Here is a 24219-nt window from a genome sequence, read left to right on the forward strand (position 1 = left end):
AACGGCCGAAGTTAACTGAAGCCCGACAACGTAAAACTAGAGATAAATACATGTTTGTAAAAAGCTCTGGAACTGAGTTCCCTCAACGTAAGCAGCACTACCTCTACTAAAGGGTTTTCAGTAGCAAACATGGAAAATGGACACATTGCCACAACATATATTGACAGATAAGCACTCACAATTATGGCTTTTTAGAAAGCGAGTCAGTATAAATATTTCACTAAATCCCATGGATTCCAAATGTAACTTTATATATTCCACAACCATACTCTCTATATACTGACAAACTCTTTAAGCAATTCGGCCCTCCGTTTTCTGTTTTTTTTAAATAATTATTTTCAATTCTGGTATTGTAACGTATCTACTGTCAGTGAAACAAACACATGAATATTTTTGGCGGTTCTGGAGCTCATGAAAATAGACATGTGAATATTAAATCGGCTCTGCAGCCCATTACGGTACATTTAAGAATATAAATGCAGTACACTGAAACCCAAAACTAATCCAAATATACAATGTGAATATTATAACGACTCTGCAGCCCACTAGAACCCCTACCCGAACATAATACACATATGACTATTACATGGGGTCAGCAGCCTACTAAAGCCTGAGCCCAAAACAAAATGCACAGACAAATGTTATATCAGGCTTGCTGTCCATTGAAACCCTAACTACAGTTTTCAGTTACATGAAAAATACACATGAATATTATTTCGGCTCTGCATCCATTAAAACCCAATGAGAATACACATATGGATGTTATATCGCCTTGGAAGCCTATTAAACCCTAAACCTAACTCAATAAAAATACTCAAGAATATTATCTCGGCTCTCCAGCCAATGAAAATCCTCAACCTAAACTAACCATAATCCTAATCTAACAGAAATACATATATGAATATTATATTCACTCATCACGCTTGTTACCACAATATATGAGTGTATATTACACGTACATAATATGAAAACGGCCGAAGACCGACACGTAAAACTAGAGATAAATACATGTTTGTAAAAAACTTTGGAACTGAGTTCCCTCAACGTATGTAGCACTATCTCTACTAAAGGGACTTCAGTATCAGACATGGAAAATGGACACATTGCCACAACATATACAGACAAGTAAACAATTATAACCTTTTGGAAAGCGAGTCAGTATAGATATTTTGCTAAAACCCATGTATGTAACTTTATTTATTCCACAGGCATATTCTCTGTATATTTTCAATTCGACCATCCGTTTTCTTTTTTTGAATTTTCAATATTCTTGTATACCAGTTCTGTTATTGTAACATATCTACAGTCAAAGAAATAAAAATCTGAATACTAGTATTTTGTCGGATCTGGGGCCCAATAAAATACACATGTGAATTTGAATGCAGCCCATTAACACCCTAACACTTACAAAATAAATACATGAATACTTTTACGGTTCTGCAGCCCATCATAACACAAATCCTGACAAAATACACATAGGAATATTATAACAACTCTGCTGTCCCTAACCCTAACCCGAAGAAAATACACATATGAATGTTATATTAGGTCTGCTGCCCATTCAAACCCCAACTACAGTTTTCAGATAACAATGGTTCACTTCCTATGCAACCGTTTGATAATGTGACTTTGAAATGTTTTCGAGAATGAGATTTACAGTGTTGTATCGGATCTCCAACCAATGAAAATACACACATAATTATGAATAATATATCGACTCTGCTGCCTTTAAAACCCTAACGGGGCGGTGGGGTAGCCTAGTGGTTAAAGCGTTCACTCGTCACGCAGAAGACCCGGGTTCGATTCCCCACATGGGTACAATGTGTGAAGCCCATTTTCTGGTGTCCCCCGCCGTGATATTGCTGGAATATTGTTAAAAAGCGGCGTAAAGCTAACCTCACTCACTTAAAACCCTAACTATTGTCTTGAGATAGCAATTCATTCGACTTTGTCTTCTGTCCTATGCCCTAAAATTTACAGGTTATGTTCAATCCCCTTCTACGTAAACACTGGTGTTGATATGGGATGTGAAACTTTCAGTGACCCCGTCAACGTCAACCTCATCGTCTCTGTCATCTTCTATGGCTACTCCAACGACTTTATCTCACCGATGATCGCCCAGGAAAATGACATTTTCCATCCGGAATGTGCACATTCTGTCATTTTGTGCTGAGTGTAGGCACCTAAAAGGTTAAAATAGGGCATCCCCCAGTCAGTTTGTTGATTCCTGCATGTACTCGCTGGTCTGTTACTGAAGACCAACTCTAACCGTATCTTCACGGCGTAATGCGTGACGACTATTTGAACGTTGCATCCCCCATCTACACTGACTGACGCCACCCAGGACACCACCACCCAAGGTGATAAGGACAGGATTCGCTGTCTAGGAACTACCTACTGGGGAACTAATAATGGTGGGTTAGTCCTATAATTAAGGTATCCCATATTGAGTTCCTATCTATCCTATCCCCTAAACCTACCAGTAATGTGCCGACTTACCACCAGCGGATGCTGACCACGAGTGTGGCAACCCTAACTAGCTCGGCTGTTTCTGAAACAGCCCACCCCGACAGGCTGGCCAGGTCCCTAGCACGTAAATCGCTAGTACAGTCGGCGTCTACCTAACCGGGAACCGACTGTGGAACCACCATAGGACAAGAACGAATCCCTTCGATCACCCCGAAGAAACAGTGCACTGAATGACGTCAGTGTGTCAGTGAAGATGGGCGACGAACGCCAAAACAGTCGTCACACATTAAGTTGTGAAGATCCGAGTTGGAATTGATCTCCAGCAACAGATTGACGTGTACATACAGGAAGCAAACTGATTGGGAGATGTCACATTATGAACTGTTCTTGACACCTATCCTCAGCTCAAGACAAAATGTACACACCCTGGGTATCCCAGTAGGAACATGCCAAAGTCCTGAACGATGATCGGTCAGATAAGGACGACGGAGAAACCGCAAAAGATGATAAAGACGGTGAGGTTGACGAAGTTGACGTTGTTGAGAGTCGTTGAAAGTGTCACACCCTATGTCAGCACCAAGGTTACACACATCAGCATATGAATGTATATTCGGCTCTGCAGACCATTAACACCCTAAACCTAACTCTCACCCAATGTAAATACACATGGGGATATTGTATCGCTTTTGAAGCCTATTAACTCCTAAACCTAAATCAATAAAAATAATCATGAATATCATATCGGCCAGCACCAACGTTACACGAATCACCAGCGAATGAAAATATAGACATGCATATTATTTCGGCTCTGCAGTCCATGTAAATCCTAAATAAAATCCTCAACCTAAACCTAACCCTGATCTAACAAAAATACATATGTAAATATCATATCGACTCATCACGTCTGTTACCACACAATATACGCGTGTATAGTATTACACGTAATATGAAAAGATGGTATCTGATGCCAACATGGAACACCAGAAATAAAAATATGTTTTTATATAAAGCTCTGGAACCGTTTTGTTCAGCGTATGCAGCACTACTGCAAGGTTTACAGTAGCACCCACAGAAATGGACACACAGACCCAACATGTACTTCCTTCCAAAAGTCTAAACTCGTTTAAAATACTCACTACACGCCTATATGTACGGTTACATCGAAGACTAATTTCTCCACTAACTTAAGGGGACCAACTGGAAACATATGCAGATGAACTGGACCATGATCATGCATCGAATAGCTGAAAAGCATGTACAAACACCGTGAATATCGTGCATGTAAAACATGTACAAACAGTACTTTTAAACAGTACAGAATATTTTTCAAAATGTAGTTTAGAACAGTTGCCTGAAGTAAGTGGCTAAACTTACACTAGCGAGTCTAAACGTTTGAAAGGAAGTATGTATAGACAATTAAGCAGCCACAATTACGCCTTTTTAATTTTTCAACTTCAGCATTCCTATCCTAGCATTGTAACGATCTACAGTCGATGAATGTTAATATTCACATTAACATATATATTTTATCGGGCTCTGAAGCCCATTAAAATAACACATCAGTATGAATACAGCCCATTAAAACCCTAACACTAACATTTCAAAATTACACATACAATTATCATAACGGCCCTGCAGTCCATGAATACCCTAACTCTCTTCTCATAAAAAAAAAAACACAATATGAATATTATACCGACTATGCAGTTCACTAAACCCTAACTCGGACACAATACACGTATATAAATAACATACAGGGTCTGCTGACCATAACACCCTAACTATTGTTCAGATAACAATTGATCACTTTTTAAGGAACTACGAAATAAGGTTGGGAATGAGACATACATACATGATAACATTATAGTATTATATCGACTGTGAAGCCAAGGAAAATAAACATACGGATATTATATCGGCTCTGAAGCCAAGGATGATACACATACGGATATTATATCGGCTCTGAAGCCAAGGAAAATAAACATACGGATATTATATCGACTCTGAAGTCATGGATAATACACATACGGATATTATATCGGCTCTGAAGCCAAGGATAATACACATACGGATATTATATCGGCTCTGAAGTAAAAGGATAATACACACAAGGATATTATATCGGCTCTGAAGCCAAGGATAAGACACATACGGATATTATATCGGCTCTGAAGCCAAGGAAAATAAACATACGGATATTATATCGGCTCTGAAGTTATGGATAATACACATACGGATATTATATCGGCTCTGAAGTCATGGATAATACACATACGGATATTATATCGGCTCTGAAGCCAAGGATAATACACACAAGGATATTATATCTGCTCTGAAGTAAAAGGATAATACACACAAGGATATTATATCGGCTCTGAAGTAAAAGGATAATACACATATGGATATTATATCGGCTCTGAAGCCAAGGATAATACACATACGGATATTATATCGGCTCTGAAGTCATGGATAATACACATACGGATATTATATCGGCTCTGAAGCCAAGGATAATACACATACGGATATTATATCGGCTCTGAAGCCAAGGATAATACACATACGGATATTATATCGGCTCTGAAGTCATGGATAATACACATACGGATATTATATCGGCTCTGAAGCCAAGGATAATACACACAAGGATATTATATCTGCTCTGAAGTAAAAGGATAATACACACAAGGATATTATATCGGCTCTGAAGTAAAAGGATAATACACATATGGATATTATACCGGCTCTGAAGCCAAGGAAAATAAACATACGGATATTATATCGGCTCTGAAGCCAAGGATAATACACATACGGATATTATATCGGCTCTGAAGTAAAAGGATAATACACACAAGGATATTATATCGGCTCTGAAGTAAAAGGATAATACACATATGGATATTATATCGGCTCTGAAGCCAAGGACAATTCACATAGGGGTATTATATCGGCCCTGAAATCAACGAAAATTCACATGTGGGTATTATATCGGCTCTGCAACCATTGTAAATATACTTATAAATGTTATATAGAACACTTATTGCTAAAAGTCGTCGGAATCTTCAATCTAATCTAACCTTAACACATACGGATATTATATCGGCTCTGAAGTCATGGATAATACACATACGGATATTATATCGGCTCTGAAGCCAAGGATAATACACACAAGGATATTATATCTGCTCTGAAGTAAAAGGATAATACACACAAGGATATTATATCGGCTCTGAAGTAAAAGGATAATACACATATGGATATTATATCGGCTCTGAAGCCAAGGAAAATAAACATACGGATATTATATCGGCTCTGAAGCCAAGGATAATACACACAAGGATATTATATCGGCACTGAAGTAGAAGGATAATACACACAAGGATATTATATCGGCTCTGAAGTAAAAGGATAATACACATATGGATATTATATCGGCTCTGAAGCCAAGGACAATTCACATAGGGGTATTATATCGGCCCTGAAATCAACGAAAATTCACATGTGGGTATTATATCGGCTCTGCAACCATTGTAAATATACTTATAAATGTTATATAGAACACTTATTGCTAAAAGTCGTCGGAATCTTCAATCTAATCTAACCTTAACTCTAATCTACCAAAAGTACATATATGAATATTATATGGGCTCAACACGCTTGTTACCGCACAGTATATGAGTGTATATTACATGTACATATGAAAACAGTCAAAGGTATATATAGCTGATACACGACGCGTGAAACTAGAAATAACATTTTTGTTAAAAACTCTGGATCCGTGTTCTTGCAATGTATGCAACATTACCTCCACTGAAGGCAGACGTGGAAAATAGACACATCGCCACAGTATATTTAGACAATTATGGCGTTTTAGGAAGCGTGTCAGTACAATATTTTGTTAAAGTCCATGGATTCAAAATGTAAATAATTTATTCAAATGGCCTATTTCCTATACATTGTCGAACGCTTTGAGCAATTCGTTTTCTTTTTTAAAATGTTCAATTCCAACATTCCAATTTCAGTGTTGGAACAGATTTACAGTCAATGAATATTCATGTGAATATGTCATCAGCTCTGAAGCCAATGAAAATACACATATCTTATCAAATCTGCAATGCAGCCCATTAAAATACATCTATGAATATGAATGAAGTCCACTGAAAGCCTAAGGCAAACCTCTCAAAAATACACATATGGATATTATAACGGCTGTCCAGCTCAATAACACCTTAACCTGAACAAAATACACATATGAATAACATAACTGACTGGTGATGTCCGAAAGGAGCAGTCGTAGAAGATGGGAAAGACGGTGAAGTCGACGTTGTCGCAAGCCGTTGAAGGTGTCATGCCCGATGTCAGCACCAATGTTAACGTGAGACAAGAGTTCAACCAGTACGTCAAAATACGGTCGACCTGGAACGTGATGTGAGAAAATACAAATAATGTACATGTATTTACAGCATATTTCATTTTTTAATCAATCGGGTGGCCCGGTTGTGATGTCGTTGGAATCTTGATAAAAGCATACTCACTTACTCGTTATTCAAACTTGTGCCTTGAATAACATTAATAATTTAATGCATTTCGCTTCATAAAGGTGAAAAAGAAAACGTTCACACTTTGCACAAAACGCATGCTCAACAACGTCAAGACATACAAGACACACTCACAAGCAATGTTTTTGTGTTTTCTAAAGGGAGCGAAATATGAACTTTGCAATATTCCTTCTATTTTGGATGATGTACGGAACAATAAATTGGTAAGAACATTTTAGAGGTTACAGAAATGCTTTTGATATGGATTCATTTTTAGAAAACCATATTAATAAATATTTAACCTCTAGAATTATTCTAACCAATTTACTGCTCATGTCACGTGACTGTCGGTGTCCTCCATGGCTGCCAAGTGAGTATGATTGCCGATGATTTGGGAGAAAATGTCTGCTCACTGTCGAGGAAACGATATGTAAATCTTGCAATACGTTTTCAGACCCGTGGAATGCTGCTGCCGATCGAAATTAGCCCTACAATGGTGTTGTCAACGTGACTGGCATTAATGTACGAATTTAAAAGGTGAGTTTCCGCTGTCTTGGATGATCCGTGATTTGGGCTTGGAATTGACGAGGTGGCTGTTTTCGGTGAGTCATGACGTATAACTTTTGAAATAATGCTCCGATTGTGATTAAATATGGCTTATTGTGTAGGGAAATCAAGTAGGACGTTACAAGTATTTACAGGGTGAATTTAACTTTGATTTAAGAGGAGGAGACGGAGGAGGTTGTTTCGTCATTACTTCAAGTTCGTTTTATATAGTAATAGGGTTGGGTCTATACGCCGACATGTCTAACGCTGGTACTAATCAAAACATGCACCAATGATAAATGTTCGAAGGTTTCAATGATGATAATTTCAATTTTTTTAAAGCTTATTGATAAAACATCCTATATCAATCATTCTGATGCCTCCATCCTTGTCATTTTTGTAATTACATAATTAGATTATTTTATCGCGTTCATAACTGACTCAATTAGGCGAGTTAGGAAGTGTAGGGAAGATATTAATGGTGCTGAAATTGCTAGAGTTTTGATAACTAACCAGCTAGCGAGTAATCTATCAATACGTTCTTTATGAGAAACATTCAGAGTTCATATACTGTTAGTCTCCACTGTGTCAGCCACGATTGGGGCCATTAGCGTAAGTTATGTTACTACCTGTCGCTGTGTTTATTTTAGTCCTAACATCGGATAGAATTAAATGTACCATCGAGGCTTTTCAGACGCGTCCAAATGTAGTTGTGTATCATTGGCATATTATTGTTTTCAAGTCTAGGTTTTATGTGATAAGTGTTACATCACGGCGGCGGACATCAGACATCGAACCCGGGCCTTTGGCATGACGAACGAACGAACGTGTTAACCAATGGTCTGAACCACCGCCCCGATTTTATTAACTACATATAGTCCACAGTACAAACATCAAAACTATAATATTCTCGTAACAGAAAGTATGATGGAAGCAATATCAATTTCGAATAGTTTAAGCGAAACATGCATACAAAGAATAACCTTATTTGGAGCCGGTGAAATAAGACGAACTTGTGATCCCTTACACCCAAATATTTCCACATTGCTATATACGTAATGGTGCACAGGCCTGTCTTTATGTTTAAAACGCTTGGCTACCTGGTTCTCTGTTGTCTTCCCGTGTAACGACTCCCTTCGATCACCGGAACAGCAGAAGTGGGTAGGACGGACGCCAAAATCAAGATTATACGGCGGCTAAGTCTGAAAGAAATGAGTCCTTTATAAGCATCATAAATCACACTTCTCACATAGGTAGAGTTGTTGAAATACAGTGAGAGAGTGTGAGAGTATGAAAGAGTATGGTTTAACGCCAAAGTTCAGCAATACCATAGCGGTGGACTTCCGAATTGGGCGGAATGTGGGGAATCGAACCCGGACAAGATGTGTTTCCTATGATGTGAGTGTATAAAATGTTTAAATATCCATGCACGGAGCAACAGTTATGGTATAATATGCGAGTTAAAAATGTACTAATATGTACATTCTATGAAAGTGATGTGCGGTAAAGGAATTACTTCACACAATAATGATAACGTTAATTTCGAATAATTTCTGCAAGCATGAGGTCATGTGTACGATGAATACCATAACTAGCTGCTGGTGAAATAACCGCACTAACATGTCCTCTTCTGCACCTACCATTTTCTACATGGCTGTATGTTATGGGGAAAAGGATGCTCGGTATACAAAAGGCATCAACGTGAACATGCGTTTTATGCGTCCTTCAGATGATTGTTTTATAAACTTGCCTACCTAGTTTTCTGTTGTGGCTGTGTTCCCATGTCTTTGCAGTGAAAACTGTCCCTGGGGGACTTTGAGAACGTCTTCTTGGCAGGCCCATGCCTTCTTAGATCTTTTTCGGGTCCCTTGCTTTGCAAACCCCTCGGGCAGTCCTTGCTCGTCGATACCTAGTCCAGTATATACAGTGGGTACCTAACTGGGAGCCGACTGTAGAACCACATTGAGATAAGAACGCCTCCCTTCGATCACCCCAAAAAGCAGTGTATTGAATGACGTCAGTATACTTTTGGGTATATGTACTTGAAGACTTAGGGAGCAACCATTTGCTTTTCAGGGGGTGGGGGTGATCATGCCAAATATGAGCATGATTTACTGCATATTCAGTATTTGCTTGCCTCACATTGTTGGAAAGGCGATATATGGGAATTTTTTCTATATGTCTGTTTTAAAACATGAAGTGAAATTTGAATTTAAAACTGCGTTTATTTAAACTTTCACCTTGTGTATTTTCCCTTGATTTTCAAAAGACTGTGCTACATTATAGTGACTCAAAATACACATAGCTAGATGCATAACAATTGTATACATGTTGATACTAGACGAAAATAAGTTGAGTTCATAAATGTATTTTTTTCTAAGTGCTTAACTCAAACTTCAACCCCGTCACCCAGTTTGAAAATGGTTGCTCCCAAATGTAAATCCTGGTTGAGGAAAGACGTGCGTACATGTTGCAGAACGTGGTGCACATTTCCCAAGCCAGCTTCAAGCATACTGCAGGAAAAGACAAAAAGCAAGGAGATAACTTACATAACATATTCTCAGTCCCCGAATCCGAAACAAAGGAATGAAAATAACCCAAAGCACCTCACTGACAACCCTCCACAAAGAGAAAGTTTCATTTAACATGAGCGGACTGATAATAATTTCCGTGAGTGAGTGTGTGAGTGAGTGAGTGAGTGAGTGAGTGAGTTTACTCAGCAATATTCCAGCTATATGGCAGTGGTCTGTATGTAATCGAGTCTGGACCTCAATCCAGTGATCAACAGCATGAGCACCAATCTGGGAACCGATGACATGTGTCAATCAAGTCAGCAAGCCTGACCACCCGATCCCGTTAGTCGCTTCTTATGACAAGGAAATTTCTTTTAGATTTATTACTGCCTTTATTATGAGTTTTATCAAGGAAATATGTTTCCTTTCACACAAAGTGCACATAAGGACACATGTGTATTGCAGGTGTCACTCTTTCTAAATTTACAAGTAGGATCGAAGAGCCACGTGTATATTGCTCATTTAATACAAACAGGGACCATGTACCGATATGGTCTCTGATACAAACAAATGCCTATCACAGGCACAGTTTACTTCAACATTCATCGGAGCGGTGACCGGGGTAGCCTACTGGTTAAAGTGTCCGCTCGCCACGTCGAAGCGCTTTGTTCGATTCCCCGCATGAGTATAACATGTGAAGTCAATTTCTTGTGTCCCCGTCGTAAATTTGCTGGAATATTACGAAAAGCGGCGTAAAGCCCCGACTCTCCCTTCACTTGTTCCTTTCAGTTTGAATAGAATTGTTGCTTCGATCAAATTTACATATATATACTTAGAGATAAAGGGTTAGTCAGCGTGATCTTGGCGTTATGGTTAAATAAACGTACATAAAGGTGGACACAACACACTGATAGGAATGGATAAACGGGTTTCTATTCAGTGCGGAATAACAATATGGCTGCGCTCGCAGATGGATTTGCTCTTGCTAAATTGTCAGAAGAATCCGCACTAATTGGGGTAGAAAGGGGAGAAAAACCCAATGCAGTGATAATAACGTCGAAGACCGGCTTCATAAATGAATATAAGGTTGGTTGCTGTGCATGTATATTGATAATGAGCAATGTAAACACTGGGAAACGATATCCACGTGTGTTTGGACGCAAGCGACCCTTATTTTCGTGCATCGAACTGTGCAATAAATACAGATTGTGTTATGTGCTCTATCAAGATGTCAACCAGTTTGTATACTAATTGTCACTGAAGCACATTAAAGAAAAGTTGAAATAATAATAATACTAGCACTTACTGGCCTGCATGGTTCTTAAAATTGTAGGCTAATGCCATATGTCTGCTGTAGGACATATTTCATGAGGTTATGTTAGCATGTACAACGTTTTTATGACAGTCGTTCCATGATCTTGACAATCATCGGGTCTGTGTCAAGGCAGATAGTAACTTGTATTAATAAAAAACATAATGCATGTTACGAGCCATCTAGTATCTGCGATATGGTTTACATGGCAATAGATATACATATCAATCAATGTAAGGGGTTATAGCTAAAACGGCACCACAACAGAACGGCACCTAAACGGCGAAAATGGCACCATATTGGCGAGAACGGCTACTGTATGTAAAAGTATTTTTATGTTGACTTTATTGTTTTAATATTTTATTTACATGTTTTATTTCATTTTATTTATTTTTAAGAAAAATCAAGTTATCAGACAGTGTTATTGCATACAGTCGTGAGACATTGTAATGAATGATGTGTAATGGGTACATTTCTGAGTTTAAAATACAGTTTCATTTTGACACTGAGTTTGAGTGAATCCAGTTGAGTAAATGTACTCAAAATATCGAAGGGTGCGATGTTTTCACTTTCCAATCACTGTCGGCAGGATAAACACATTTATTATCTATTTATCGTCCAAATGGTGACTTTTTCGCCAGGTGCCGTTTTACTGTGTTGACGTTTTAGCCTGAACCCAAATATAAGCCATTGATTGGAAAGAGTTCCTTCTGTTCCCCCATATTCATTCTTCCACAGATTAACAGAGGTAACACTAAGTATTTTATACCTACGTACTGTACTTGATTTTGGGGCTTTTAGTTATTTTTCTGAGTTCTCTAGTAATTGTTGTGTTAGGCTTTGTTAATCAATGTTAATAATTCTAGTATTTTGGGGGATGGGTGAACAGGAGGAACTCTTACCCATTGGTTCTTATTATCATGTTAATATAGTTATGCCATTCTGCAACGATTCTATCATCTAAGGTACTCAATACTGGAATTACGCTAAACAGGCATAGAGAATGAAATTTGGTCCCAAGTCTTTGCGATTATCTGTCAATTCCCATATAGGACACAACCCGCAAAAGTATGAGATTCTGTACTTACCTGAGAAAGTGTAATTCCAAATGCATTGGAGATCTGCCTACACACAACCCCCCACCACCCCCACCACCCCCCAATAAAAAATTACAAACTGACATGCATACTTCACCCTAAATTTACATTCAATAAACTAGTAGGGGTATAAAAATTCTGATCACCATACATCACTTTCTAAATGACAATGTGCTTTTGTGGCTATAGGCCATGGGAGCTGTGCCAAGTTACACTGTCATAGGAGCCCACACACTGGATGTGGGTTAGATTGCTGACTTTGTATGCTGATGATTAGGTACATGACTGAGGACCTAGGACTCAACCCGCAACAATCCTAGAATCTCTACTTTACTGAGAAAATGTCATCCAACATATATAACATGTGCTACGTTTGGCCATTTTGCATAATGCAGAGTTTTTCATTGCTATTGCAGTTGTCTGACCAAAAGCTGACTAAGAGTTGGTCACTGCGTCACGGCATCCAAATCACCTGTCCAACAGTATGGAGCCCCACCAAGGAAGAGTATCTCACAGTTCAGAACAAACAGGTCAGAACATAAACTTAATATTTTCAGCAGTTCATTTCTTGACAGATCATAGTCAAAGTACTCAAATGCCAGCAACTCATTGCTGCCCGAAATTCTCACATGAAACTCAGGAAATCACTAGCGAAGAATGTACTGTACACATTCCAAGCATTTTTTTCTGAGCATGGTAGATCAATCCTTTGTTTTGAGCAAATGATCAGTGTTATGTATTGATTATTGATATTATGTGACTCTCATATGATCAGCGATAGATTGCTGGAATATTGTTAATACACCATTAAGTTGAACTGCTTTCAGTAATGACCTCAGTCTGTCTACAACAGTTAAACAACAGTTTGATTCCTTTTCAGCAATTGAAGTCATGGACCTCAGATTCAACAAATTTTGATAAAGCAAAGAAGAAACATGTAAGTTGTGGATTTTATGTAGCTGAATAATGTTCCCAAGGTGATGATTGTTATCATCTGATGTTGATCCCTGATAAGTTCAGTAAATATGCTGAACATATCGCTATTATTAGGGCTAGTAGTACTAGTATTTACATAGGTAGCAGATGGTAGTAGGTAATATGTTTGTGGTAACTCCAGACAACACTGGCCAAAACATTTGCTAATAACAAAAGACTCAAGTTCCTATTTTCAGTGTTGGTGTCTGACAAAATTCACTTGGCCAATTCATCTGATTTGTTTGGGATTTCGAAAATTTTGTCACCATTTTTGCTGTTGGGCAAGTGAAATTTTTAACACAAATTTTTAGCTTGGGATAGCATGTCTGAATACACCTGTCGCTATGTATATGTGCGTGTGGTTTTCAAAATCGCATTTTGTGATCATAGTTGACGATCGGGCTAATCAGCTCAACATTGTCAGAATTGATAGACGTACTGCTGAGGGACAAAGACGTCTATATAGAGCTCAAACCGGGAGTTACAAATTACTAATTAGATTGCTTCCATTATTGGGAAGAAATTCACTTTGAAGCATAGTGTGTATTGTTTTGTTTGGGTTTTTGTGTATCAAATGTTTAAACATAATTCTTTTGACTTTTCATTCATTTAATGAATGGGGAATATGAACTGCCTCATTCCCACCACTACACTGAAACTGTGATACTACAGAACACAGAATCCTCACAGACATGCCGCTGATTATGTGTCTTTCAGATCGGTACTGGCATCTTGCGGATCCTGGTGGAGACTGACTTCTACCCTATCGTGGTGTGTGAGAACGGACGCATAGACTTCCAGGCTAACATCAAGGACAGCTGTGGCACGGGGACACTGGCCAAGGGGGAAGTCATCTTATGGTGCCAGTCTTATGTTTTTGCTGGCAATGTGTGTGTCATTCTGGTTACTAAGACACAGGTGGGTGCTAAAGTTTGTCATGATAATGACTCAATCATAGTCATTGATGTACTGGAAAGAACTTCCTGTAATATTATCTACATCCTTTACAACATAATCTATGTCAACAGGGACCTAGATTTTGTTTTCTATGGCTGTGACCCGTGAAGAATAGGTGAAGAATAGGCTTGTCGTAAGAGGCGACTCGGGATCGCATGGTCAGGTTTGCAGACTTGGTTGACACATGTCATAGGTTCCCATTTGTGCAGATTGGTGCTCGTACTGTTGATCACTGGATTGTCTTGTCCATACTCGATTATTTACAGACCACTGCCATATAGCTGAAATATTGCTGAGTGTGGCATAGAACTGAACTCACTCACTTATACGGTGTAATGTAAAGATGACTCACATTTCTTCCTTCCAATTTGTGATGTAAACAGAGTTCAAGAGTAAACAGATTTGTGATATAAAGATGCTTCACATGTAAGCACCTTGCAATGTGCCCAAAGTCATGATGTAAAGGCAGTGCAGTGTAGTAGCCAAGTATTTAAAGTGTTTTCTCATCACGCCGAATATCTGGGTTTGATTCCCCACATGGGTACAATGTGTGATGCCGATTTCTGGTGTCCCCCACCATGATGTTGCTGGAATATTGCTAAAAGTGACATAAAACCAACCTCACTCACGCTACTCACATACAGTGATGTGTAACAGGTCAGCACAGTGTATATGAATAATGTTTCCCAATAGACAGTTTGAACAACACAGGAGATATATTTTGAAATATGTCCAAACTGAATACAACAGAGTGGTAAATACAGATGGCACTCGTAAGAATTCAAAGTCTCTCGTGTATTTCAGGATGAGTTAGTGAGTGTCCACCGTCACACCTATCTGTCTGATGCGGAGTGCTGGAGCCTGAAGACCACGCCCCTGTCCCTGTCGGCCAACAACCTACTCAGCTGTTGCCTCTCTTTGAAGACGGAGCCCAGTCTCCTGTCACTGTGTAAGGCTTTATTCTTTGGAGGGTCATGGGCTAAAAGTCATTTTTAGATTTCAGTTTTCAGCACCAAATTTCAGTCAGTATTTGTAATGAATACAAAATTAATTGGATTTGATCCCTATTTCAACAGGATCTATTGTTCCAACAAAATGATTGTCAGTTGATGTGTAGTGTAGGCCGTTATTTTGGGATATATTTTTCTCCCTCAAAAGCTATTCAGTTTACTGCATGTATGTCATGCATGCTTTTGTTTATCATGAAACAGTGTCAGCACATTATTGTCATTTCTTACATTCCAGGGCAAGATGGCCGACTGCTGGACCTGCCACTGGCTGGGTCATCTAATATGGATGACAGTCAGGAGGTGGCCACCATCTCAGGTGTCCAGGCAGGCTCCTGCATGATCTACCTGGACCACACCCACATTGCCGTGGCTGGCATCAAGAACAACACTACAGGTAAGTCAGTGGTGGAGGAGGAGAGGGGTATGGGTTGAGGTGAGGCTGGGGGTGGGTGATAAGGAAGGGTGAGACTGGAATTTATGCTAGGGGTGGAGGTGGGGCTAGAGGTGGAGCTTGCGATTGGGGTGGAGGTGGTGTGAGACTGGAGGTGACATTCAGAGCCTTTGTTCTCTTAGGCTCACTCACTCACTCACTCCCACCCACCCACCCACTCACTCACTCACTCCCTCACCCACCCACTCACCCACTCACCCACCCACTCACCCACTCACCCACTCACCCACTCACCCACTCAACATTATGGAATCACATGCGTTTGATTATTGCACTCAAAGCAGTTCGTTTGAATGTTTCAGTCGGACTTGGCATCTACAATGTGAAATTCCAGGCCATGCAGTCATGGCAACCATTCCCAGAACCAATCCTGACAAATCCTAAGGTGAGATAGATGTATGGTAACAGAGACTTATTTACCTCCATTTACACCTCCTGACAACAAATAAGTACTCTGTGATGGTAATCCATGGTCAGTGATGTTGTATTTATTTGGTTGTTATGAGGATGTCTTATGATTGCAGCTGTTCTGTCATTATGGGCACTTATTCCTTGCCTGCAACAAAACACTGTATGCCTTCCCTTATAAGTGTGAGCCATCAACAGTTGCTAGGCTACTGGGTCAGAGAGACAAGGTCAAGGACTCTGGAAAGGTTACGAACTTGGCTGATGGTGTTGTCAGTTGGTCCACCAATCAGAAGCCAGCCCAGGTGAGATTTATTGTGTCACATAAATAATTGTTATATTTGATTTAAAAGACAAATGTCATCCCAAAGCAATATTGAATTCAACTAACAATCAAAAGTCAAACTACTGACACAAAAAGAACTAAAGTTCCTTATTAAAGTGATAAAAGTGTTAGAAATGAAATAGTTGAAAAACATCAACAATTTGATTTAAGCAAGACTACAGGTTCTATTCGCTGTAAACAGGTATCCTCAAAGTCAGTTTGGACATTGTGTTTTCAGAAGGGTGCAGCAAATCGGGAGATTGAGAATCTGTTCACAAGTCTTATTGACAAGACAAAGGTAAGAAACGATTATGTATTTGTATCAGTGTTTTTCTCCAGTCTTTTCTCTGTCATACCCAATCGCCTGCCTGAATATTTGTCTTCCAGTGAAAAAACAACACAGAATTTCCTTGCAGACTTTGCAGGTGAATTTTTCAAATTCTGAACTCATGTTTGCTGGTGGATTATGCAGAGAACAATTGATTAGGGCCTACTTGCACAAAGCAATCTTAGCGCCATGAGTAATCTTAGCGCCTATGTTGGAGAATGGGAATTACAGTCTTGTAGCGCTAAGATCATTTTGTGCAAGTGGACCCAGTTTCTGAATATTTTTTTTTCAGCAGTGCATTGAGATAAGTTAGTAACAAAACAATATGGATGCCTCCTCGGGATCCTCCAACAAATGATAGGGAGGCAACTCTGCACAGCCTTTGGTGACTGGGTCATCCATGGCTCAGCTTCTTTGAAATTAGAACTTTACTCAATCTGTCACTTCATAAATACATCCCAGTCAGGATCAGGTTTGTCAATATTCCTGTAGGAATGGGCTTCACACACTACAATCCATTGTGGAAACCAGTTGTGTCTTAGACTTGTTGAACTAACACACCAACCACTTCTTACTGGATGTGATGGTGCTGTCAGCAACCCTTGTGTGTGAGTGAGTGAGTGAGTGAATGAGTGAGTTTAGTCTTATGCTGCTTTTAGCAATATTCTAGCAATATCATGGCAGGGGACCTCAGAAATGGCTTTCAAACATTGTACCTATGTGGGGAATTAAAACCGGGTCTTCGGCATGACGAGGCTACCACACTGCCCCCGTGTCATGAAAGAGTTCAGAATCATTCACTTAATGCATGTCATCATTGTATAGGCAGATGCTCATGATATCAATCACATGATTTTGTGGTCCAGACTAGATTGATTGCAATGCTGACCTACTTGTAGTGTTGTTCTTGATTCCAGTCAAGAATGGCATAATCCTGACTTTAGTGTTACACAACAGAGAAACAGGACAGGGACAGATGATTATATTGTGATGTGAGATATTACATGCTCAACATGAAGTAACTGTGACAAAAAGAGTACTGTGTGGAGTGTGTTTTGTTTTCTGGGCTGCAGACAAAATTGAGAGAGCAGTTTGAGAATGAGTTTGGGAAATTGATGGACCTGTTATCCCAACCAATCAACCGTCAGTGGATCCTCAGCTCTCACATGTCCCAGCTGTGTCAAACATGCTTCTCCCTCACAACCTTCTGGCCTCGAGCTGAAATACAGCAACTCATAGAACACAGGCTCATCTCTAACAGGTAAGATAGCAACACTAGGAGCTCACTGAACACAGACTTACCTCTATCAGGTAACATAGCGCCAGCAGCACCTTGTAGAACCCACTCTCATCTGTAAGAGGCGACATCTCCCTAGCAGCTCAGAACACAGTCTCATCTCTGTCAGGCGACATAGCATCCCCAGATAGCATGGCTTCTCAAGCAGCTCATGAAACATAGACTTATTAACAGATAGCATGGCTTCTCAAGCAGCTCATGAAACATAGACTCATTGACACACAGCATAGCTTTTCAAGCAGCTCATGGAATATAGACTCATTAATAGAAAGCATGGCTTCTCAAGCAGCTCATGAAACATAGACTTATTAACAGATAGCATGGCTTCTCAAGCAGCTCATGGAATATAGACTCATTATCAGATAGCATGGCTTCTCAAGCAGCCCATGAAACACAGACTCATCTGTAACAGGTAACAGCACCTTGCATTAAGTAAGATTCATCTGAATGAATTTGCTAATGGGCTGATAAGCTTCTAAAGACCATTTGCATTTAGAATGCCCTATGTCAATTATATTGTTATTTTTATGGATAGTTTTGCCATGCTGTTCCTCTAATTGCCAAGAGGAATAACTGAGATACCCAGATTGGTAGTATACTGAGCAGGACCTGGGTGCCTACACTACTACCTGGACCTTTGTGACCAGTCATATGATTTTTGGTTGATAACTTTCATTTACTCCACTGTTACACTACAAGTCACATATGTTTATCTTTCTGTCTGACCATGCATTCAATCCCCCGATTTGTGTGAATACAGAATAACTTTCAAGCAACATTAGTGTATGCATGATCAGAATGCTTGATATATGCATGTGCATACATTTTGCCAGACATACAGTAACACAGTTCCTAGTCTGACCTATTTTACATGACTATTAATACCTGTAAGAGGTACTGAAGCTAGGGTTGCTTGATAGTGAATCAGATATCCAGGAACAGTAGACACAAGTGACATCCTCTCTACAGAAGTGGATGGTTAGAGGGTTAGTTATGACAGAATGATAAGGGCTGTGCCATGCCTATCATCCGACCACAACCTTAGAATATATTAAGTTAAAATCACAATGTTATGCTTTCTTCTCTTTTTGTAATTTGACTACCCGTTCTATATGCTATTTATAACTGCATAGATGGCAATGGAGTTATAGGTTTCAGCCTTTAACAAACATTGACTTTGACACAATAAAAGACATGTTTTCTTGTGGTAGTAGATGATGTGGTAGTTCCGCTGTGTTGCAGTGACCAGCCCGCCCTGTACCGAGCTCTGGCTGACCACAAGGACATCCTCCTGATGCATCAGTCATTCAGTGTCACACCAGATGTGGCCGAAGACTCTCTGGTCAAAAGCCTCTCTTGTTACCTAGAGTAAGTGGAAACACAGGCTTTCTAGGTTTTACAAGTTCTACACTATTTACTTCTAATGCCATTGTGTTTTTAGTCAACTGCTTAGAAATCTGAATTTTCATGAAGAACAACTCCAAGGGGAATAACTCTTGATAAGTTATTTTAATGACACAGTGAGCCATCTCTGTGGTTGGGGTAGCCTAGTGGTTAAAGTGTTTGCTTGGCATGTTGAAGACCCAGGTTCAATTCCATTTGCAACGTGCGATACCCATGTTTGGCATTTCTGCTGTGATATTACCAGAATACTTCATAAAACTAAACTCACTCAAAATTCAATTTTCAGCATGTGAAATATTCTTACTTATGGATACACTACCTTTTCAGTATATCAGATGAAGAATGTACAGAGGAATGTAACAGCATCTCCATCACAGACGACATGTTGGAGAAATCCCAGGATGTGACATGCCCCATCTGCAGCTCCAAGGCTGTGCTACTGTATCCTTCTGTACAAAAGTGACAACTCAGAACTGCTGTTGAGAATTGGTTGTCTTTCATCATCAACATTTGTGCGCAAGTTTAATTTGAAAATCAATCAGTGTGCCTTTAAGGGAATTAATATTTTGTGCACATTTCATGATCATTTCAACAAAACTGAATGTGTCACTAACTTGTTGCCCGCATAAGTGGTATATCATGAACAGCAGCATATAACTTAAATCACTCACTAACCCATCAGGTTCTGGGGTAGAATAGGCCTTCAGCAACCCATGATTGCCTTAAAAGGCGACTATGCTTGTCGTAAGAGGCGACTAACGGGATCAGGTGGTCACTGACTTGGTTGACACGTCATCGGTTCCCAAATGTGCAGATCAATGCTCATGGTGTTGATTTCTGGATTGTCTGCTCCAGACTTGATTATTTACCGACAGCCTCCATATAGCTGGAATATTGTTGAGTGCGGTGTAAAACTAAACTCATTCATATTATATCACTCATTCTCTGCAGTACTTAAATATACATATACCGGTCATATTGATATGATCAGTTTGTGGAATGATTCTGAGGAACACAAGTTTTAATAATGATTTCAAATTAACATGATAAGGAACACATTTAATGTACTTATGTGCCTACTTTGGTAGTTCCACTCTCATTCTGCTGATAGCAATGATAAAAAAAAATTATATGGTATTTATAATGAAAAGGTGTATTTCCTGGTCAATAGTGTTTCCCAACTCACTGCAAATGTTTGTAGCTCAGATTCAGGAAAGATCATGGTTTTAATGTGGATGCTTTTATCAAAACAGTTAATTAACAGAAAAATATGAGTGTTTTGAATCCATCATTATCTAGCAGAGATTTGAAACAATTTAAAGGTTTATCCTTAATCAGATCCAGAAACCGTCTCTTCTGTCTGCCATTTAATGATGTGTTTTTGGTAGACTCTCTCAGGAAGCTGCCCTTTAAGAATGTTTTGGTAAGTACAGCTGAACCCTGTCTCAAGCCTCTGGTGATCTGAGGAATAGTTTAAGGGTTTCATGTAGTAGGTTAACTCCTTTAAGATGGCAGTAGTTTTTCAAGTTGAGATGCGGTGGGGTAGCCTACTGTTTAAGGCTGTTGCTTGTCATGCCAAAGACCCAAGTTTGATTCCCCACATGGATACAATGTGTGAAGTTTGCTGACTTGGTTGACACATCATCAGTTCCCCTTTGTGCAGATTGATGCTCATGTTGTTGATCACTGGAGTGTCTGGTCAAGACTTGATTATTTACAGACCGCCGCCATATAGCTGGAATATTGCTGAGTGTGCCATAAAACTAAACTCACTCATTCACTCACTCTCAACAGCTATATCACCTCTACAGTGATGGAGATAAGATTTACAACATACAACTTGAAAGGGAGCACAGTTCGTAGTGGAACAGTATACTTTGCAGGATTACTTCCCATAGTTTGACATGTTGAGATATAATAGTAATATAATCCTTTTCTAAGTGATGATAATCCCCTCACAACTGCGCCCATCTTCTTGTAAGGGGCAGCACAGTTTGCTGTAAAGGATCATGTCACTCACCAAAAGATATAATTGTGTACTCAGTCTCCCAGATTATCCCTATTTACTTATATTTTCTGGGTTTGTCACCAATAATGTCAGCTCCTTACTGTTTTTATTTCAAGTTGTAATTGTCTAAAATATTCAACATATCAGGCTTTCATCCCACATCAAATTGACACATATATAAACACTTGCAGACAGTGCTGGAATACCTGTACTACCTCCTCAAGATGCTTCCTATGGCTGGTGACCACAGAACTGGTGTTCCGGCTCTCAGCAAGGTGAACATAGATTCTGTTCCTTTATTACTGGTAACTTGTAGCTTTAAGACAATCCCTTTGTTGGTGGCATATGTTCACAGTCCAGTTCCATAATTTTGTATTATGAGCTTTCTTGCTGTTTGATTTTGTAAAAGTAGGATAAAAGACTGTATGTAATGTGACAGTATCGAAACAGCATCATGATACTGGTAAAACTGTTTCAGGTCATTGATTGGATATCATTGTTGATTGATGCACATGTCACACAACTGATTGTCTCCCCTGATGCCAGAATGTTGCTAGGCAACCTCCATGAAGCTGTTGGAGATCAGGTATTTAATATTCCATGCAGATCTTCCCAAATTTAGTAACAGGTCTTTACTTATTAGCTTTATTGGCAGTTATCGAAGAGAATAGACTGAAATGTAAATACTGCACAGGGGTAAATCCGCGATTTTGGAGAAGGGGTGGGTACACTTAAATCATTGGTCCAAAGGTTAGGAGAAAATGTACCAGGGGGAAATATTACCCACCCTGCTGATGAGTAGTTGATGCTCGGTCTTTTTTATTCTAAACATCTTAGTAAGATGTAGTGTACACTTAAGTGCATGACTTATTTTCTCAGTCACACTGAGAATAGATTCATCATGGATTTAGTTATTAGTTGTGGATGTGTTTGCAAACAATAATGGCAAATGATCACTGGATCACAGTGTACATACATGACATTCCGACTCAGCTGTCTCAGCTCACCGAAAGTCCCATGCGATGTGGGAAGTGAGAATCAACACTAGGAGATTTTCTTACCCCCAGAAAAAAAAGTTTGACAAAAGTGAAAGCCAGCCCCCATCTACAGACTTCCTTTTTTATGGTCCTGAAAATTCTGCTCGTCAACAGTATTGTACAATATATTGCTGACAGCAATGTAAAACAACAAAGTTTAAAGAACTGTCTTTTGAGATGTGTCAGGTTTTCCTGCTTCATGTCTGTATTTTCATCTCAATAGCCAGGTAATAATTAGTACATAGGGTGTTATACTGTATGAAGTGACACCCCTTGGGAGTAACAGTTTAAAACTGGTCTAGGGCAAACTGTGCCAGTTGTAAGAGCTGATATATTTTACATGCTTTGTCCTTAACCCTGAACATATTAACATATTTTAGCTGCAATATCAGTGATATATAGCCAACAATAAATGTAAAAACTAACAAACTGAGTGAAAGAGTTTAACTTAACTATAGTGACTGACTAGTCTTTATTATTGGGGATGAAAAACCTGTCAGTCATAAGGACCTGCAGAAAACAAAAGGTGTGCATCAGAGTGGTTTTCAGTCAGCACTGGACCTAAGGACCAATGTTAATTTCGGATGCTGGTAGTCATCTTTGTGAGTCAGTTGATGACACGTCATTCTAAATCAGTGGTATTGTTCAGTGTTCATTGCTCACAACAATCTATCACTTGATTGTTTACCAGGAATCTTTCAAAGGCTGGATCGTTTGTTTATTGTTTAACACCAAACTCAAGTTATGAGACTGTGGTTGTAAATAATGGACAAGACAATCCAATGATTGATCTCAAGAGCTACAGTCTGGGTTGTGATGACATGTCAACCAAGCCTATGGCCACTTTTAACAAGTATGCACAGTTGAAGGTCAACTTTCACTGATAAATTGCTGAGTGAGACATTCAATAATGAACAAAACTGAAACAATGGAAGTGACATGTATTGTGTGTGATTGACAGGTGGAGTTCTGCAACCAACTGGCCACCCTGGAAGCAGTCCTGTCACAGTTCAAGAAGAAATGTACACCTGTCACTCAACAGAAAGTGGGATCCTATTGTATTGAAGTCCTGCATGTCAGATAGCACAAATAAACAATCTTGTATATAACCCATTGTCATGTCTTTGATTACCTATTTACCTGTTATCAGCCATTGTGACACAAACTTTATATGAACCAAGTGGGTCATTCCACTATGTCCTGTGGTATTGGTGAAGTACTGCTAAATGCTCATTCACCTTTGACACAAAGTAGAGCATAAAATTGTGTGAATGTCACTGAATCATGGACATATGAACTAAGATAGCCCCAGTAACTGTAAGCTTTGCAGAAGATGTGACTTATGAAATGGTTTGTCAAGGAGACCTGGCTAATTATTTTTTTCTTGTCCAAACTCAATTTGTGAAAGGCCATGGTCCAATAGCTGGAATACTGCTAAATGGATTATGAAGACACACAAATCTCTAGTTTTCAGTTTGATAATGGAACAAGGCTTTGGCAACATCACTGTGAAACAGCAAATGCCATGTCTTGTAACTTCACAACAC

At 39.2% G+C, this 24219-nt stretch overlaps 1 protein-coding gene across 1 annotated transcript; it reads left to right on the plus strand.

The window, feature by feature from the left end:
* The first annotated feature begins 10962 nt into the window (after positions 1–10962).
* Positions 10963–23781, plus strand: LOC137284913 (nucleolar protein 11-like). Its single transcript, XM_067816959.1, has 16 exons — positions 10963–11152; positions 12892–13005; positions 13356–13412; positions 14168–14368; positions 15212–15356; positions 15653–15811; positions 16171–16253; positions 16393–16578; positions 16837–16896; positions 18000–18187; positions 19466–19591; positions 19955–20068; positions 20972–21050; positions 21827–21910; positions 22114–22221; positions 23634–23781. Exons 1-16 carry the CDS (start codon positions 11021–11023, stop codon positions 23754–23756), a joined length of 1959 nt encoding a protein of 652 aa, XP_067673060.1. The 5' UTR covers positions 10963–11020; the 3' UTR covers positions 23757–23781.
* Positions 23782–24219: the final 438 nt, after the last annotated feature.

Source organism: Haliotis asinina, chromosome 5 (genome assembly GCF_037392515.1).
Source record: "Haliotis asinina isolate JCU_RB_2024 chromosome 5, JCU_Hal_asi_v2, whole genome shotgun sequence".
Classification (NCBI taxonomy): domain Eukaryota; kingdom Metazoa; phylum Mollusca; class Gastropoda; order Lepetellida; family Haliotidae; genus Haliotis; species Haliotis asinina.